At 46.9% G+C, this 19,802-nt stretch overlaps 1 protein-coding gene across 3 annotated transcripts; it reads left to right on the forward strand.

The window, feature by feature from the left end:
- The first annotated feature begins 1,219 nt into the window (after positions 1-1,219).
- Positions 1,220-19,341, forward strand: pde4ba (phosphodiesterase 4B, cAMP-specific a). Of its 3 annotated transcripts, none has more exons than XM_076170142.1 (9): positions 1,220-1,610; positions 10,976-11,069; positions 13,572-13,855; positions 13,957-14,121; positions 14,617-14,716; positions 14,806-14,960; positions 15,046-15,168; positions 15,603-15,785; positions 15,892-19,341. In XM_076170142.1, exons 1-9 carry the CDS (start codon positions 1,413-1,415, stop codon positions 16,321-16,323), a joined length of 1,734 nt encoding a protein of 577 aa, XP_076026257.1. In that variant the 5' UTR covers positions 1,220-1,412; the 3' UTR covers positions 16,324-19,341. The 3 variants fall into 3 exon arrangements, with proteins under 3 accessions (XP_076026257.1, XP_076026258.1, XP_076026259.1); XM_076170143.1 differs by lacking the exon at positions 1,220-1,610 and adding an exon at positions 5,230-5,635; XM_076170144.1 differs by lacking the exon at positions 1,220-1,610 and adding an exon at positions 6,185-6,835.
- The last annotated feature ends 461 nt before the right edge of the window (positions 19,342-19,802 follow it).

Genomic DNA, 19,802 nt, shown 5'->3' on the forward strand with positions numbered 1-19,802 from the left:
GTGTGTGTGTGTGTGTGTATGTATGCATGCTGTATGTGCACACTATTTTCCAACCTCGGCTCATTCCGCCCTGGACACACGCTGACACTGCTCAGTAATGGAACACTGGAGGAACACGGCTGGAATGCTGCACTCTGAGGTCATGTGAGGATATTTCACCGTTACTCGACCCTGAGCGTTAAAAATGGATTTGCGTAGGTCGCGTTCATCGAAACCTTTCACTTTTCACTCAAGTTTTTGCTTCCCTGTGACAGACTGCTGGCGTTCTCCTGTGTTTGGCCACAGCTTTTGCCTAGAGGCCATAGGCGGTACTGCAGGGTGACACGATGCCTTTAAGGCCCAAAACAACACAAGACAACGCAATTATACACTTTTTTAGTAATGTAGAAGTAGTAATATTAATAATGATGATTTCTTAAAAGCTGTACTCATGAAAGGTAACAAAGCTAAGACCTAATTGTTGTTTGTGGGCTGTTTTCTTGGTGGTATTTTTAGCCTGATCTGTGCACGCAGATGTCACACGTGCCTCTGCTGCAGCTGCTCTCTCTCTCCTACTTATATTTTTTGTGGAACCGGATCAAACCGGCCAAATGTTCTCGGCTCCCCGCGGACTCATTAACAACGTTTAGCGCCGTCATCACGTGCAGCCGCAGAAAAGACCATCGACCCAAATGTACATCTCAGCCTGTACTCACATTTAAAAGCGTTATCCCAATAATGTGGAGCAACTAATGTCCATAATCAGCTGATTGATCTGATTAACTCAATGCTGATCAACCAGATTCACTCTGATCAGCTATTGGTTTGTGTGTGTGTTATCGTGTGCAGTCTTCCTGGCCTGCACTCACTGCTTAAAACACAGTGCAGAAAATTGCAAAATACTAATATCAAAGTAATTCTCAGTGGTCAAATTACAAATCAATGACTTCATCAATAATATCAGTTTGCCTCTGAGAATAAGAAAATGAATGCCAGAGTTTGGCTTGGCACAAAGAAAGCTTGTGTGCGTCTTCCTGTTTGGTGGGTGGCAGTGCGTGTACGTGTGTGCAGCTGTGTGTGTGTGTGTGTGTGTGTGTGTGTGTGTGTGTGTGTGTGTGTGTGTGTGTGTGTGTGTGTGTGTGTGTGTGTGTGTGTGTGTGTGTGTGTGTGTGTGTGTGTTTTGCCGGTGGGTTATCTGGTTTCCTGCTCTAGGGGGGTTTTGACTTGTAAATGAGCTAAATACCTCAGATTGCGGACAGTTTGAGGGAAGGAGAGAGAGCTTTCCTGTCAACTGTTACCAGCTACTGACTAACAGTGAAGGAGTGCTGCAGCCACGTGCCCCTCTTCCTCCTCCTCCGCCTCATCCTCCCCGTCTTGAGCAGCAGCAATAGCAGCAGCAGGAGTCCCGAGCAGGGCCTGTGGGTGGATGTTGCATGGGAGTGGCTGGGCAGCAACCGGGCTCCATGTACGCCGTCTGTTCTGACTGTGTGTCTCTGTGTGCCGGCTGCTTGTTGACAGATGAGGCGTACCAGAAGCTGGCAATGGAGACGATGGAGGAGTTGGACTGGTGTCTGGACCAGCTGGAGACCATCCAGACCTACCGCTCTGTCAGCGACATGGCCTCCAACAAGGTAGGAGAGACTGGATCTTTGTCTTCCGCTGCCATCGTTTCACGGGGGGAGATTATTAGGGGGGTAGGAGGGTCAGGGAAGTCTAGAGCCTGAGCCAAGCAGTCAACATTCCAGATTTTTCATGTCGTTTCCCTTTTTTTTCTTTGCAAAGACACTCTGACAAAATCAAATTTCAACTTTTGCACTGTTCACTGCTTCTTCTGCACCAACATGTGCGTGATGCAACAAAGTTAAATGTCTCCTCAACCACAAAGCACGATGCATCATATTATTTCTTTATCGATTCAAATAGTCCTTGCATCTCTACCTTCACACTCTTGCCTGTATCTGAGCGAACCAAAACCCATTTCAATTCTCCAAACGGTGGCGCTGCAGCAACCTTCTCAGCTTCATTAATTTCCTGATGAATAAATCCCTGTTAAGACTCTGGTCTTGTATCCCTGCTGCAGCTGGTACTGGGTTGTGTTGCTGTGATGGGGAGCAGACGGGCCTGCTCACAGAACGTGCAGACTGTGGTGCAGCGCCATTAGCCGTCAGACTAAAGCACTTAGTCTGGTTGGACATTGTGTTCGTATTTTTTGTGTTTTTAATTTGCCTGTACGGGTCGTGACTCATGCGTCGTCTGAAATGAGGAGAGATTGGAACAAAGCACAGATTGAGTGATTAGATGTAAGTGGATTGGACGCAGAGCGTTCGTCCGTCCGTGTCTGCTTGCGGTTGCGTCAAACCTTCTCGCCAAACGATGCCGGGTTTTTGAAAGTGACTTTGTTTTGGTTGGGTTGTGTTGTTGCTGCGCAGCCCCGAGCAGCAGCAGCTGCTTGCTGGTTGATCGCCGTGTCGTCGTAGTGAGCCAAAAGGAAAAGCTGCTTATTTCTCATAAAACTGGACAACAGGATGTGAGGGATCCAGCACTGGGTCAAACACAATAAACTTGAGAGGAAGACAGGGAATTTGTGTGTGTGTGTGTGTGTGTGTGTGTGTGTGTGTGTGTGTGTTTGTGTTTGTGCGTGTGTGTGTGTGATGCACGCAGACCCCTGGATTGAGTGACTCTCTCTTCCTGGCTCCTTCCTGATCCCCTGCTCTCCCTCTCTCCAGACGACAATAGACATCCCATGATGCCCCTTGGCTTGGTTAATGGTTGTGTTTATTTCTCCCATTGCTGTCGTCATCGGGACACACAAGGGGGATTTTCCCAACGCAGATTCTTCAGCTGGACAGCATTCAGTAGAGACACACGGGGACGACTGAATCACAGAGTAAATACTAGGACCCGTTGAAACAAACAGGCCAGACGTTTAGAGAAGGAAACAGGAAGGACACACACACACACACACACACTCAGACTGCAGCACAGAGCGGCGTCACGTCACTGCTGCCGCTCTGTCACAGCAGAATAACATCAGAACTGCTCAGCTGAGCAAACTCGATTCATAAATGGACTTTATCGTTTTCATTATGACTTTACATTATGGACTTGTGAATTTTACAGAAATATAACAGGAGAAGTTTCATCTCTTACTTAAGAATGTAGTTTTGGTGCCGTCAAAGGAGAACAGGCGCCATCCAGCCAAAGATGAAATCATGAGTTTAGGAGTCATGTCAGGAGCCTCCTGGATTGCGAAATACACAAACAGCCAAATATTCCCAGAAAACACTGGAAAAGATTTGATTGATAACAGTTCCACAGAACAGAGTTCTTTGAGGATTTGTAGAAATAGGAGAACTTGATGTGGTTTTGCATGTGATTGTGACTTCAGCAGCCACGCTGTCACAGTGATTTATACTTTCAGCTTTGTAAACATAGCTGGAGCTCCATGACGTCGTCCCTGCTGCATTTTTGGACACAAATGTGTTTACTTGGGATTTACGGGGGTGCTTCAAAGGTCAAGGGTCAGCTTTATTTGTCCCGTAGAGAAATGTGACGTGGGCATCAGAGGTTGCCACTGCATAACACATCACATATAACATATAGCTGAGATATAGAATGTGCAATAATTGGTGGAGAGGTGTAATCAATGAGCTGTTAATGTTAATGTAATGTGATAATTGTTCATTATTATTACAATTTATGGTGGGCTCAGAACTTATCAATCAACCCTTGTCTTAGAGGTTTGTCCATTGCCTAGATACTTAGACAGTATCAAGCAGCAATATGTAGTGTTTTGGCCTCTATGCACTTTCCTGACAGGATCTATGTCACACAGGGAAAGGAGGCACGACAGATTTTTAATAACCAAATAAAATGAAGAGCCAACTCAAACAGAGAGTATATACATATACTTTGTCTTTGTTCCATAATGTGACTGAAATAAGCATACAGGTTAAATCAGCTGAGTCGACGCTTCTCAGGGGTTGAGCGACGTACGTGCGTTACGTGTAATGCCTTTCTGTTTGGGTACGTGTGTGTGAGAGTGTGTCCTTATTTACCGTTAGTCTGATCCTGCTGACTCTCATCTATCCCCTGTTGTATTTACGGTAAATACACAATTTACACAACCGCTGCACTGTGAGGACGCGGCCACCTGACAGGCGCTTCTATAAGAAGATGGCTTGGGGTTCGAGCTCCATAACTCCTCCTGGTATGTAGGGATGGAACACACTGTCAGGGCTGTGAAACTGGAGTGAATATCGGGGTCAAATGTTTGGACACGGACGGCGACTCCTGCTGCCCCCCCTGGGTGACGCACAGGTGCTGAGTCCATGCGTGAGTGACCGCTCTGTTCCACAAACGGGGTCGTCGGGGAGCTCTGGTAGGAGGCGAGGGCGCTCGTCCCAGAGCTGATGATTTATAGCAGATGTTACAGATGCTGCGGGGGTTTGTTTGAACAGAGGAGCTTAGGATGAGTTCGGTGCGATGCTGGTTTGTGTGTGTGTGTGTGTGTGTGTGTGTGTGTGTGTGTGTGTGTGTGTGTATGTGTGTTTTCAAATTTGTACTGTAGTATTAGCACTAAGTATAAGAACGTACCCGACCTATCAAACCTTAGTGCCGCTCACCGTGATGAGTGTATGTTGGTGTGTGTGTGTCTTCTACGACACCGCCAACAACCTCACATTTTGGAAAGCAATGATGCAAAATTCTGTGATGGACTAAGAAAAATCCCCAATCAGAGATGTTTCTTTTTGAAGCCAAAAGCATTTGGGGGATTTTGGGGCTTTTAGGTCACAGGCAAGCTTCGACCTTTGTCCAAAACGCAATCCAGCTGGAATTGAAGTCTGTTTTGTTGCTTTTTTAACTATAATCAGCAATATTCATAACTAATCCAGATTCTGGTGAGTTTCTGTTTGTTTTGATGTCAACTAGCTCCCAAATCTAAAGTGGTTCCTGCTTTCTTGGTGTGATATGAGGGAACGTTCCTGATTTTACGCTCTACTCTCTGAGATTATAAACAGATTTGTGTGGTGCAAACGAGTAAAAGTAGCAAGTCCCTCAACACAAGTACACACGTAGACTCATAGTTTAGTGTCATATGTTGACTTACAGAAAGCCTCTCCATTATATTTTCACTGGAACAGCTTTTAACTGTCAAGACACAAAAACAAATCTTTGGCTCAAAGTCAAAGCTTAAGTTGGAGGAAACGCAATGTTTTTGTCAAAACAGGAAGCGTGCAGCTCCTCGGGACGCTGGGAGTCGTGTTGACAGAGTAGATCGCCAAACCGCCTGAGCTGAGCAGGAGAAGAGCGAGCGAGAGGAGGGAGAGAGCTGCAGGGCAGAGGCGGGACTACCCCCATGAGGGTGTGTGCGTTTAGGCAGAGGTCTCACACACACACACACACACATACACACTTGTACATGTGAGGTAAAAAGCCCAGTCAGACCTCGGAAGCCCAAAGTGAGTCAGTGGAGCTGTGTCAGAGCGCTGAGGCTTCGCTCCCTTCCACTCATCCTATAAGTCAGAGCCAGAGAGTCTTTCCAGCGGACGGCCGCACAACTCTCCTCTGCACTCCACACACACTCAGCACCATGGGAGCCTGTTGCTTCGACAAGAAAGAGATGAAACTGGGGAAACTGAACAGTTGGAAAAAGGTGAGAGCAAGTTTTTATCAAATCTGATCCCCTCAGGCTCTCCAGTTTGGACTTTGTGAGTTTGAGTTCAGTGGATCAAAGTTAAGGATTCAGACAGTGTTTCACAGCTTTGAATCAAACTGTGTTTTAACGTCTTTTCCCCTTTTTTGTGTGTAAAGCAAAGTGCAAAGTAGTTCCATGTATTTTCGTGCATTGGTTCAGCTCGTCTTTATGTGCCTTTCTAAGCACAGTCAGTGTGTGTGTGCGTGAGGACGCTCCATTGCTCTGCGGATGTTATTTTCAAGTCTCTCTTCCTTCTTCTCATTTATTTGGGTAACGTGTTTGTGTTCTAGCAGACCTGTGATCTTAGATGTGTGAGCGGAGCCAGAAAAGCGAAAGTTTCTACTTAACTTCCTCTCCATTTCTCGGGTCTCTTGTGGTTGAGTGTTGTGGACGATTTTGGTTTTTGATGTGCAGTGTTTCCGAGAAAAGGGAACTCCTCTTCCTGGGCCTAAATGTTGGCGTAATGTGTCCAGGTGATACTTGTGCTGGAATAGAGAAGAAGGTTTTCCATCTAAACTCTGGCTGCCTTCGTCCTCCGCTCTCGGCCCGTTCGCAGGTGGCGTCCTTCCTATCGGCTGCTGCGGCCTCACTTTAGTGTCTCATCTCCTTCATCTTTTCATTTTCAACACGTCTGACACATCATAGTTGAGACACACGCACGCACACACGCACGCCTTCAGGGTTTAGTGAGTGACTCAGAGGATGTGAGAGGTAGTCCAGGTTCAGCCTCTCGCTCACACTCGTTCGTATCTTCACCTAGCATACGCATTCTTCATACGTAGGCAGATTCCCCCTTCTTCCTAAGTTATGTCACACGTGGCGTTGATGTTACCTCTTTGCGTCACGCGCTCGCCCAAAGCAGCGGGGAAGCAAACCGCAGGTACGGGCGGATATACCAAGTGTTGCGCAATTTGTGCCAAAGACATCGCTCACTGATATGAAGAACTGATAAGGAAGGAAACATGATTCAGTGGAAGCAAAGTGGTTTAAATAAAGGTTAAGGATCGCTGAATCAGTGTCATTACAGAGGTGACAGATGCTGCTTCACTGCCTTAAACGTTTCATGTCTCGTCATGACGCTTTCAGATTAGTTAAAGGCAAGAAGAGGACGTCTGTGCTCCTTTAATTTCCATAAAGCAGAACAAGAACAAACTCCAGGTAGGCGGACGCTTAACACTGTAAATCTGTTTCTATCATCTGCTTTTTTTGGAGTTATTTAGCTTTTTTACGCGTTCCTCAGATTTTATTAGATGAAGGATGTATGAATAATTCGCATCACTTGAGGGCAATGAGTTCAAGCCGCCCCTGTATGGCAGAGTGCAGTGCGCCCACTAGTGGACGAAAGTCATAAGGTCAGTCTTGGTCCGAGAAGAATGAAGGTAGCAGAAGAGAAGCGATGAATGAACGGAGGCTCGTCTCATCTTAACATGGAGTGGGACAAAACAACAAGGCAGCGTCGGCGCCACTTCTTAATTTCTCACACTCACACACACAAACACATAAACTCAACAACCGTCACAGGAATATGAAGCAGATCGAAAAAGTATAAAATCCTACTGGCTCCATTCACACTCTGTCTCTGTCACAGCAGCTCTCTGCTGAATCGATCCCACCCAGAGAGATAGACATGATGAATGTGTGTGTTTGTGTGTGTGATAGAGGTTAAGGTTCAATGAGGGGGAGACACAGAGCCACAAGGGAGAATGACATCGGCAGAAAGACGAGGGGAGGGAGGAAGAGGGAGAATGAGAGTGAGAATATGTGAAAGAATAAGGCAAAGGAAGAAGCAAAATAGATGGAGAGAGAGAGACAGAGAGAGAGACAGAGAGAGAGAGAATGAATGAGATAATGGGATGAATGTACTGAATATTCTGATATGGAGTAAACAGCAACACAAACAAACACGCGCACACACGTGACATGTCGCCATCAATTGTGCTTAACTGCATGTAATAGAAAGCATTTGCAGGCTGCTGCTGTCGTGTGTGTGTGTCTGTGTGTGTGTGTCTGCAATGCTTTCAGCCTCTGGGGAAACATAGAAGTCGAGCACATGGCAGAGAGAGAAATCCCTTTCTGTTATTTCTGGTTCCTTTATGTATAATGCAGTGCGACATTATATAAAGAGCCACTTCCCCCCTCTCTCTCTCTCTCTCTCAGTCTGTCTGTCTGTCTCTCTCTCTCTCCCTCTCTCTCTCTCCGTCTGTCTCTCTCTCTCTCTACTCTCTTTCACTCACTCGCTCTCTCTGTCTCTCTCTCTCTACTCTCTTTCGCTCACTTGCTCTCTCTCTCTCTCTCTCTCCCTCTCTCCCATCCTGTGCCGCCCTGCTTCTTCATTTCTCCTCCTTTCCCCTCGGTGGGAGGATAATCCGGAATCCTCCCGGGAAAGCTTTGATCTTCCCCCTCATCGCTCTGAACATGCGCAAAATAAACGGACGCACCCATAGTCACACACACACACACACTGAAGCTTAATCAGACTGAAATGCTTCCTGGGAAGTTTCTGAACCAATGAGTGCCGCTTCACAGTCGGTGGACGAATTCTCATCAGTGCCTTGATTTCCCAGCTGCGTGTTGCGCAATTCTCTCCTCGCGGCTTTCATAAACAAACAAAGGTCAACCAGTCGGGGTCAGGTGACGGCGGTCCTGTACGCTGGCTGCGAGCAGAGCGCATTGATCCTGACAGTGAGGCAGACAGACGGAGAGATTGATGACCGTGTTGGCAGGTGGAGGCTGGGAGAGAAATTGACGTGTGAAGAGCGGGTGAGAGGAGGGAGGGAGGAAGAGGAGAGGAGGGAAGGACGGAGGGAGAGGAGAGCAGAGGAGGGAGGGATATTCAGCGATGGGGTGTGTCCTCGTGACAGCTCAGCACTCATACCTCGTCTGTCTGGGAAGGAAAGGGGAACACCTCCTGTCCCCTCCTCTCCTCTCCTCTCCCCTTCTCTCCTCTCCTCTTCTCTCCTCTCGCACTGAAAACATCCTTAAACTGGTCGCCTGATGCTGTTGCCATGGCGTCAGGGTGTTCTGTAATTGGCGTTCCTCATACAGTCTTTCTCACAGGCAGAGAGAGAGAGAGAGAGAGAGAGAGAGAGAGAGAGAGAACCGTGAGCTGATGTCACCTAAATTGGGGAAGGATGCAATTATCTTCTCTCTCTCTCTCTCTCTCTCTCTCTCTCTCTCTCTCTCTCTCTCTCTCTTTTCTCATCTTCCTCGTCTTTCCCACCCCCCGGTTGTCTCTTGGTGCGGCTGTTTAAAAATAACATGCCACACAGGCGCCCGCACACACACACACACACTGACAGCCTCTAATATTATTATGGGATGCGGATAATGAACAGGCTTGCGAGTTCTCCACAATGGCCAAGAGCTGCCAAGAGACAAAGAGAAAGATAGAGAGAGAGAGAGAGAGAGAGAGGGAAAGTAATGGAGTTAAAAATGGTGTGTGTCCCCCCCTCTCCTCCTATCCCCTTGTGGTACGTACACTCACATTCCTTCACACAGGCCGTTAAAGGGGAATTACGTGGGATTTGATCGGGTTGGGGGAATTAAAGCAAAAAATTTGAAAATAGGAAAGTTACATCTGGAATCCCTGCAGTCTGGATCAGGAGCTCGCCCACGCACATAACACACAAACACACACACACACACACACCGAGACGCCTGTGTGCCTCACTAAGGGCTCTTCCTCCACTCTCCCTCTCTCCACACTTTCTGTCAAATCATCTGTTCTGTATGGCGCATGTTGCTGCATGGGGCTCGGCAGACTAGAGAGAGAGAGAGAGAGAGAGAGAGAGAGAGAGAGAGAGAGAGAGAGAGAGAGAGGCAGGGGAGGGAGGGAGGCGAGCGTTACAGCAGTGAGAGCGGCGAAGCAAGACTAATCCAGTGGAGGAACCCCCCCTCCAGTCAGATGAACATCTCTCTCCCTCCTCCTCCTCCTCCTCCTCCTCCTGTATCCATCGCCTCTTCGTCCCCCTCCTCCTCTCCTTCTCGCTCCCTCTCCATTATTCATTAGCGCGCGCCGAGAGTCCCCCCTTCCCTCCTCACCTCGCTGCTGCTGCTGCTGCTCCACCGAGCCCGCCGGATCTCCTCCACCTCAGCCACAGCGCTCTGCCTGCCTGCCTGACCCATCTTGCTTTTTTCCAATTCGACCCAATCCGATCCAAACCTTCCTCGGGCGATGGAGACTCTGCGATTTCCCCTTCCTGCCGCCCAGAGAGAGAGACAGAGAGACAGCAAGCCACCATCTAACTGCTCTCTTAGCCGCTGAGAAGGGAAGCGTAGGAAGAGTAAAGAAGAGGGAATCTTTTTTTTCCTTCCTTTCTTCCTTTTTGGCACTTAAAGAATCCTTATCCTCCAATCCTCCATCTTTCCCCTCCATTGGATTACAGTGCTGGCTTTGTGTAGGACGGAGAAAACGGGGTCCAAAATGCCTGAAGCCAATTACCTGCTGTCTGTGTCTTGGGGTTACATTAAGGTGTGTGTGGCGCCGATCTACGTAGCTTGTCGGGATACCGCACTCATATCCCTGCACCCGTCTGTGTGCTGTATTGCCATTTCCATAACGGCGTTTCCTCAGTAACAGCATATTTCTGGGTTTTTAATCATTGCTGCTGTGTTTGCGATGTCTCGATTGCACCATTTGCAGATTTTACCCATAATGGTTCTGACAGAATGCTGTTTGGTTGATCGGGCTCCATCTTGAGCCCCTCTGCAGAGCTTGTGTGTATTTGTGTCTGTGTGTGTGTGTCTGTGCTTATGTGTGTGTGTGTGTGTGTGTGTGTGTGTGTGTGTGTGTGTGTCTGTCATAAACAGCTGCTGTACTGCAGTGCCTGGGTCTCCGTTTTCTGATGATGCATCTGTGTCCCCCAAATGTTTTATCATTTTAAATACCTACTGAGAATGTGACATTACATACACACATACACACACACACACACACACCATTAATATTGGAGGACCTGTGCAGATTTTCCTCATGAAATCATTGAAATTCTCTAACAGTGATGTAACAATGATAGAGCTGTAAATGGTTTGCAGGATTCTGGTGATATTAAACGTGGATTTGGTTGAATTGCTAACACAAATAATTATCCGCACACTAATCGCCTCCCCCGCTGATCGTTTACGATAATTAATAAATTGCTCTTAAATGAGTGGAACATGCTCGGCTACCCAGAACTCTGTGTTTTCCATGGAATCATGCAACATCATTCCTGCCAGGTTTTCCTTCTGTGGAAACTGACGACATTTTTCTCTCTCTCCCTCTCCCCCTCTCTCCCCCCTCTCTCTTCTCCCTTTCAGTTCAAGAGAATGTTGAATCGGGAGTTGACGCACCTATCCGAGATGAGTCGCTCCGGGAATCAGGTGTCGGAGTTCATCTCCAACACTTTCCTAGGTAAATGAAAGCCACATGTGGAACACAAACACACACACACACACACACTCAGACATGAGGCTTTGATGACCCTGACCTTCTTATCATACCCTGTGGTCTCACCTGAATACATGTCACCTTTCTGCTGCCGTGTTTACGTGGTGGACTCCATGTTGAGCCTGTGCAGGATGCTCATGCAGGATTTGGTGTGTGTGTGTGTGTGTGTGTGTGTTAGGTGTGTGGGCGTACCATAGAGAACTGCGCCATTAAGCTTTGTCTAGATGTTTGCGGCTTCATGCTGAAAATATGGCCCTGGAGAGAAAGTGGAGCTGAACCTTTGATGGACAGGTCCAGCTTGTTAGCGTGGCTCTGAGTCAGTGGATGGGAGCAGCCTGGTTTGCACAATCCAGATCTTAGAAAAGACAACAGTAGCTATATATATATTTGTGTGGTATATTTTAGGAAACATTGCAACTGCACTTTTTCTTCCACCCACACAGATATATATACGACCCTGACACGAGGCCAGAGTCTTGTTAAGTCCCTGTAGAATAAAACAAAAATCTCATTTGCTGAATTACAGGTTGTTGTTTTTTGGTCAATGTGAGATTTGAAAAGAAAAGAATAATAGCGACCACGCAGAATATACAGAGGGAGGCAGTTAAGTCTATTTATAGGCGCTGTGCTTCACGATCGATTTGGTATCCTGATCTGGTGAGTGTGCGGTGGTAGATCCCTCAATGCCTGGATCGTTGTGAGCGATATGAAGGAGGGCTGAGGAGAGAGGGGGGGCGGGGGGGAGACTGCAGTGAAGGAGCAAACAGAGGTACAGAGGAACCCCCCTTTGCTGGCAGGGGGATAAGCTCGACAGGTAGTGACTCATCTTAAGCTTAAAGCATCTCTGTCAGCGGGGGCGGGACACCTTGTTGCGTCCCCAACTCGGAATCCAGACAAAGATGACTATCCCCCAGATAAGGAAATCCGGTTTGGCCTCGGCTGACATGTTCGAACATTTTAATCCCTCCAGCCGTTCATCCATTAAGATTAGCGAAACATCAGTTATGCTCTCTTTCTGCTTTATATGAAATTTATGGAAGCGTCCACTCAGGCTCCTTGGAATGCCATTTTGCCGGCCATATGGATGAGATCACTCCAACAAATCCCCATCACATTATAGCTTCACAGAAAATGAGCAACTGTGCGCATGGAAACCTGGATGAAGAGCGAGTCAAGGTTGTTTTCACCCCAGGATTTCAGATTTTTCATTGAGCGTTGTTGGCAGGAGGAGGAGGAGGCAGGAGGCGTGCTGACCGTTCACGTGTGCCACTCCCCCTACTGCTATGTCGTCCACAGTGAAAACAGAACTCACTCGGCTAATAAACTGTGAAACAAAGTCCCAAATCTGCCTTTTTCTGTCCCTGTTCCTCTCCTCTTCCCTCCTGGCATCTGGCCCTCGCAGGAGAACACATAAGGGGGGATTAAAAGCAGGCGCAATCGATGTGGGAGGCGGCAGAGGGGAGAGACGAGACAAAGGGAGAAAGGGGCAGACAGATGAAACAGAGTAGGACATGAAAGAGGCTTTGCCGTTTGTAGGAAATTCTCAACCAAGTCGCTACCAAGCTATGGCATCTACATATGTAGGAACAAAGGTTTAAAATGACTCGACACACTCATCATCGCCGCTGGGGCTCAAGCTGCAGAAAGCAGTGGTGATAATGATGGGTTGTAATAAATTAGAGGGCAATATATCGCTCCTCTCCTTGTTTCCCATGCAGCACATGTCTGAGAGGGCTTAATTGCCCGTTCTCAATTATACCACTGGAGAGAGAGAGAGAGAGAGAGCGGGGGAGAGAGAGAGAGAGAGAGAATGATTATTTGAATTACAGCTGGTAATTGAATAACCCTCCACAGGGAAGTCTGATAGGCCTGATGGATGAGTGCAGTTCTCACCTACATGCCGATGGCCACACGCTGCAGCATCTCATTCAGCTCCTCTGCGACTGCAGCCAATCTTAGCCTCTTCCTCGCTGGATTTGAAAGCATCAAACACCAATTTACATAGATACACAAAGCCACGGGAGACCAAGAAACTCTCAGAGCGACCCAGTTTACACCGCCGCCTTAATTCAGCGGAAGTCGCCCCCCCATGATCTGTCAATGGACTGACCCGTGAGTGTGAAAGGGAACAGGAGATGAGACATGCGCCACCTGCTAAGAAAGGGAAAGGAAAACGTGTTGCGAGGGAGTGAAAGAGGCAGAAAAGAATGAACAGAGTGGGAGCTTTAGAGGGAGACAGCTGTGTGAATGAACAATTGGAATGGATGAACAGCTGATGAATGAAAGAACGAATCGATAAAGGGCCTGAGAACGTGCAGCTGCAGGTGTTCCTGTGGTGCGCCTGACTTCTGAGACAATAGCCGGCCTCTATGAAGAGGCAGGTCGGAAAAATAATGCAAACTCATGCAATCGGAAACCTCAACAACCTTTAATGCATCAAATCTCTCTCTCTCTCTCTTCCCCCAGACAAGCAGAACGATGTGGAGATCCCGTCGCCCACGTCCAAAACGCGGGAGAAGAAGAAGCAACAGAAGCAGCAGCTGATGACACAGATCAGCGGAGTGAAAAAGGTCTCTCACGGGCCCTCCCTCTCCACCAGCAGCATCTCGCGCTTCGGCGTCAAGACTGACAAGGAGGAGTTGCTTTCGAGGGAGCTGGAGGATCTCAACAAGTGGGGCCTGAACATCTTCACTGTTTCTGAGTACTCCAACAACCGACCCCTCACCTGCATCATGTACGCCATCTTCCAGGTACGGCCTGAGCTATGTTACGCCTTGTTTGGATAAAAGTCACCACAAAGTTTTAGATCAACTTGCTCAATCCCTCATGTTCTCACTTGTGGTTTCCCTAGGAGCGAGACCTACTGAAGACCTTTAAGATCCCGGTGGATACGTTTGTGGCCTACATGATGACCCTGGAGGATCACTACCACTCGGATGTAGCCTACCACAACAGCCTGCACGCTGCCGACGTCGCCCAGTCCACGCACATCCTCCTCTCCACGCCAGCCCTGGATGTAAGTCGCTCTATACGTTTGAGGAACATCTCATTCAGCCCTTTGGAGTGGTGGAAAAATGTCAAGCCACAGCAAAACCAAACTACTGTATATTAGAGGAGCATGCACTGACATTACCGCACGTGCCACTTTCCTGGGTCGCCATGCCAACAAGGAGCTCAATGATCTTCTCCCGTGAATCATATTTTCCCACAGCACATCACAGTTTACCCTCCTTCCAGCCTACGTTATTCCTTCCCTTCTGCTCTTCTCGTTTGACTTTCCCTGCTTGTTGTGTTAGAGCACCCTGACCTGTAGCGTGTCACCTATTCTCCCTATGCTCTCTTATGACTCAGGTCCAATCCTACCCCTTGAGTCTGGCTTGAGTTAAAAATTTGTTGTTATTGTTACCCAGTCTAGTCCAGTCTAGTGGGATTTCACTTTGACAACCTCTTTCTTGATCTTCAGACTTTGTTTAACGTCTCTCTTTGCTTCCTCTTTGTCTCTTTCCTACAGGCGGTCTTCACAGATCTCGAGATCCTTGCTGCCATTTTCGCCGCGGCCATCCACGACGTCGATCATCCCGGAGTATCGAACCAGTTCCTCATCAACACCAGTATGTCGTAATTTTTTGGGCTTTCTTTTGGATCACATAAAAGAACAGTGTTGCATTCAGTGACCTAACATATGAACGTTTCTGTCCAGACTCTGAGCTGGCTTTGATGTACAACGACGAGTCTGTGCTGGAGAACCACCACTTGGCTGTGGGCTTCAAGCTGCTGCAGGAGGACAACTGCGACATCTTCCAGAACCTCACCAAGAAGCAACGCCAGTCTCTTCGCAAGATGGTCATTGACTTGGTGAGATGGAGAAACTGTTTCCCCTTTACGATCCTCTTTCGTTCCTTATCGCCGCATCGTTCTAAAGGTTTCTTGTCTTCTCTAGGTTTTGGCCACTGACATGTCCAAACACATGAGCCTGCTGGCTGACCTAAAGACCATGGTGGAGACAAAGAAGGTGACCAGCTCCGGAGTGCTGCTGCTGGACAATTACACGGACAGAATACAGGTAGGGGAAAACTCCTCATGTTCAATCTCTGTGAGCCCCCTCCTCCTTCTCTACCTGCTTTTAACAGCTCTGATCGATGACCGGCGTTGGCGGAGGTCTCTCCGCCCATGGTCATTAGCCGGCCTCCTACATTGCTGACCCCTGCTCCGGCTGTCACTCCTTTTCTGACTCCATCCGTCTTACTTCTCTGCTTTTGGCGCTCTGTCCACTATCTGCCTTTAATAGCTTTTCTAGGATTTCCTCTTTAAAATACCCTTGTGCCAACAACTTCCTTTCATAACAGTCCACATAATAGAGTTACCTCAAATGTTGCTCTGCCAGGGCCTAATTAGGTCTCTTTGCCGTTCTGCACCGTATTGATTCAAGGATGCTGGATTTTATGGAGCAGATTCAGGCATTCCATACTCAAATTCTGATTTCTTTCTTGTTTGTAGGTGCTCCGTAACATGGTGCACTGTGCCGACCTCAGCAACCCCACCAAGTCCCTGGAGCTGTATCGCCAGTGGACCGATCGCATTATGGAGGAGTTCTTCCACCAGGGGGACAGAGAGAGGGAAAGGGGAATGGAGATCAGCCCCATGTGCGACAAACACACAGCGTCGGTAGAGAAGAGCCAGGTAGGTTGCACAATCCAAACAACTGAGAGTCTAGAAACAATAAAGTAAATGAGATTTATCTACAAATTTGTTGCTATAAATCAACATTCTCTCTCCTTCTCTTCAGGTGGGGTTCATAGACTACATTGTGCACCCTCTATGGGAGACCTGGGCCGACCTGGTGCACCCCGACGCCCAGGACATCCTGGACACCCTGGAGGACAACAGGAACTGGTACCAGAGCATGATCCCCCAGAGCCCATCCCCGCCCTTCTACGACCAGGTCACGGACGGGCACGGCGGAGGCACAAGCGGGCAGGGGGGCGGGGAGAAGTTCCAGTTCGAGCTGACCCTGGAGGAGGAGGATTTGGACGGCATGGAGAAAGACTGCGACGAAGAGGAGGAAGATGAAGAGGAAGAGGAGGATAGTCTAGGAGATGCCTCTCATTCTCCTCCCCTGGACTATTTGGACGGTGGGGAAGATGAGGAGGGCAGCGCCATGCCACCCGCAGCAGCAATAGAGATTGTGACGCACGAGGCGTCGCCCACAGACACATAGAGCACCCACCGTCGAGCCCGCGTGGAGGCTTTGAAAGGTTTTAGTAAAGAGGGAGATCCTCTTGCAGCTGTGCTTTTTAATAAGCAGGGGCTTGGTTTTGGCCCGCACAGTTTTGGCGTCTTGCACTTGGGCGTTGGAGGCCTGGCGTGGACGGACAGTCTCGGCAAGGCGGCTTCAGAGTTCTCAGGAAATACGTACTGCGAACATTTTAGTTTTGACCGGACAGGCGACTGAGGGTGGAACTTGAAGGATTCTGGCCAGTTTGGGAGATTGGCTTTTGTTTTCTGGACTGGCATTAAACGGACATTGACACTACTGAGAGAAGTTTTGTACCTTAAGACTTTTTTACAGATATGATCTAGAAGTAGCATTAGCGTAAGATCTACTGATGGAGACACGTTTGTATAGCAAGAGAAAGTGTTTACTTTTTTCCTGTACCATTTGTCAAAAGACTTTTGTGTGCCTTTTTTACTATCGTCTTTATAATAGTTTTTTATTTATTGAACACTCTAGTATGTCTGAAATGTTTTGTTTTTTTTCTTATCTGAAATAGCAGAATCTTTTTTCTATGTAAAAGAAGAAAACAGTCTTCCACGTATTGGGCAATAGAGAAATCCAAACAAATGTCGACAAACAACTCTTTGACAAACTCATATAAATAGGGAACATAAATACACATTATACGCACACTTGTCACATTTCTGTTTCTATCTGAGCACAATAGAGTCCATGCATTCATTCATGTCATACATGTGTATTGTTGCTTTCTATCGCAGATGTCAGTCAATGGATGTTGCACCTCTGTCCTCCTCCATCTCTTTATTCGTCTTCTCTCTTAACTCTTTGCTCTGCGGGTCTCCAAATTACGAACATCACGCAATTTGATTAATCTGACGAAATTGTTGCCTAGAATAATTGGGATGTTGGGTTGGGTAATGAAAGATTATCTTTGGCTCCCTCACTTTAGCTTTTAGCTTTGTTCAAATCCTTGTAAAGCACTAGGCAGAATCAGCACAGAGAGCAGAAATACAGTAGATGTGCCGTTTTAGATCGATCGTACATCAGAAATGCAGGCTGGAACGTAGCTAATGTACAGCTCTAAAGCTATTTTTGGCACGCAGGTATGCCGTGGTCTTAATAAGCCCCGTTAGTAGTAATGGGTCCTGACCCGGGAGTTGTCTGATTTAACGACCCCTGCCCCTACGCAATCAGGCCCGGGTGATTAAAGGAGCTCTCTGAAAGGGGGCTCTCAGAATCCTCATCAGCGCCGCTATTCACGTGGTTTGCAAACCCCCTGCAGGCTCCGCTGACACAACCCCAAAACAATCAGGCCGGCCATTTCACTGCACAATAAAAAAAATCCCTCAAGTGCTGCTTTCTGCTCATTGACGTCAATTGGATTCTTCCCCCGCCCCTCGGCTGGATCAGATTTCCAGGACAGGCTGGTTGTTGGGATTTGGGCACAGATGGCATAGCTAGATTCAGCCTGCCTGACTGGCCTGCTTTGAGACAAAAAGAGAGAAGAAGAATTAGACGCTCTAGTTTTCTCAGTAATGTTTAAAAATGGTTTGCAGACGTCATGTTTTTCACTCTCTAACTGAGCTTATTGCAGCTTTGATCACCATATCTCCATTTTCTGATTGGTTTACTCACACACTCAAAGGTACTTCATCTGACTATTCTTCTCGCTCCAGCATGCTTAAGTGGCAATCGTTTGCGTGCCGTACGTGAGTTAGGTTGTATGCGTGTGTGTGTGTTGTCTTTGTCAGGCCTTACCCCATGACACCACGTTTGTCTCTACTGTTTGTCGCTAAGAGCTCAAGTTGGTCCTTTTTGCTGTTTATAACAGTGTGTATTTATTCTATACTTTAAGCTTGTAAATAAGAAATACTGGTTCAGTGTAAAATCTATTTTAATTTATATGCACTTGCATTACCTGGAAGTGGTGGTGTCTAATGTGTAGGAGACTCTGGATTTGAGTCTTTTTATATATGTATTATATATTGTTTTTATATATAAATATATATCTAAGTATATATTCGCACAATGTTTTGAGTGCCCAGCAGAGCAGCAGCTAAAGAGACATGTTGCTGTTGTCACATGAGAACCTTGTAACTCCACCATAGCAATTTCCTTCTATATTAACCTTATTAGACATCAATATTTTAACCAAAATCTTGACATAAGTAAATTTTTTATAATTTTTGGCGTGTTTGCAGGGAATTCAAGTTTTGGTTCATTTCATCATCAGATTTATAAAGCGGTAAAAGTCCAAATGTCCTGTTTTGGTGATTTCATTTGGTGTTTCATTTATTTTACAAGGTTCTCCTCCGACAGCAGCACTTGGGTAACCCAGAGGCAACATAGAGGACATGTTAAACTGCGTAGGCTTGGATATAGGATACAAACTAAGGAACACAAAGAAGCTTAGTCAACGCTTGGTATCAAAACACACACACATAGCTTTTGTCTTGCGGTGTGTCACGACCTGAGCTCCTCCAGCTCACGTTATGGATGCAGGTTTGCTGACACACGAGGCCAGACTGGTTAGACTGACAAACAGGGCGACAGTCTCCTTTTACACCTCACGCACTTCATGTAAAAGTAGATAACACCGGGACGTCGTTGTTAGCATGCTACAATGCGCCCAACACTGACGTAAAAATCGTTCTGAACAGCAAAACGTGAACTAATGTAACTGAATGTGCTGATGTGTGAACTCTTTCTGACCAAACTTGTTAGCAGTCTTGAAATTCAGATTTGTCAGTATTAACATTGTTTATCTACGTTCGAGCTTTTTTCGGTCCTAGTTGTGTCCAAATGGTTAGCCAGATTTAGCACTATCTGCATGAGAGATGGGTTTTTTTTAAATGTCAATAATATGTTCAAGTCCACCAGTTGTTGCAGGTGGGTTATTAAATGTTTCACACAATGTATGGTATTATATTGTAGATTGTGTCCAAAAATAAATCTGAAATACTTTTTCTATGAAGTGATTAAAAGCAAAGCATGAATATATTCTTGGGTTCCTGCAGCATTTTGTTCTTATTGCTCTGGTTTTAATGAGGTCACAGTCGTGCTTCTGCTGAGACTAAAAGTCAATATAAGCATGAAGAGAAGTTCATTGTGTCAGAAAATAGCAGAGCTGTGTTGAAACACAATAGAATATTGCTCACGTGGTATATCAACAATTAAAAGCATGTTGATTTGGATTCTCAGATCCATTTGGGGGGGGGGTCAGCCCTATGTTCCCTCAGCCCAATGGTCCCACAGCCCTATGTTCCCTCATTTCTAAGATTTTTTTCAAAATTAGGCCCTATGTTCCCTCAGCCCTATGTTCCCTCATTTCTAATAAGGCCCTATGTTCCCTCAGCCCTTTGTTCCCTCAGCCCTATGTTCTAATTTCTAATAAGGGTTAGGGTTAGGGTTATCTAATCTTAGAAATGAGGGAACATAGGGCCTAATTTTTAAAAAAATCT

This window comes from Genypterus blacodes, unplaced genomic scaffold (genome assembly GCF_046128005.1).
Source record: "Genypterus blacodes isolate CSIRO-AG114 ecotype Tasmania unplaced genomic scaffold, CSIRO-AGI_Gbla_v1 ptg000215l_1, whole genome shotgun sequence".
Lineage (NCBI taxonomy): Eukaryota > Metazoa > Chordata > Actinopteri > Ophidiiformes > Ophidiidae > Genypterus > Genypterus blacodes.

What these genes read in the sequence shown, in the direction of transcription:
- pde4ba (XM_076170142.1), top strand. Translation starts at nt 1,413, where the DNA reads ATGGGAGTGGCTGGGCAGCAACCGGGCTCCATGTACGCCGTCTGTTCT. An exon ending in GCGACATGGCCTCCAACAAG is followed by an intron (nt 1,611 to 10,975) that starts GTAGGAGAGACT and finishes TCTCCCTTTCAG; the next exon opens with TTCAAGAGAATGTTGAATCG. An exon ending in TCATGTACGCCATCTTCCAG is followed by an intron (nt 13,856 to 13,956) that starts GTACGGCCTGAG and finishes TGGTTTCCCTAG; the next exon opens with GAGCGAGACCTACTGAAGAC.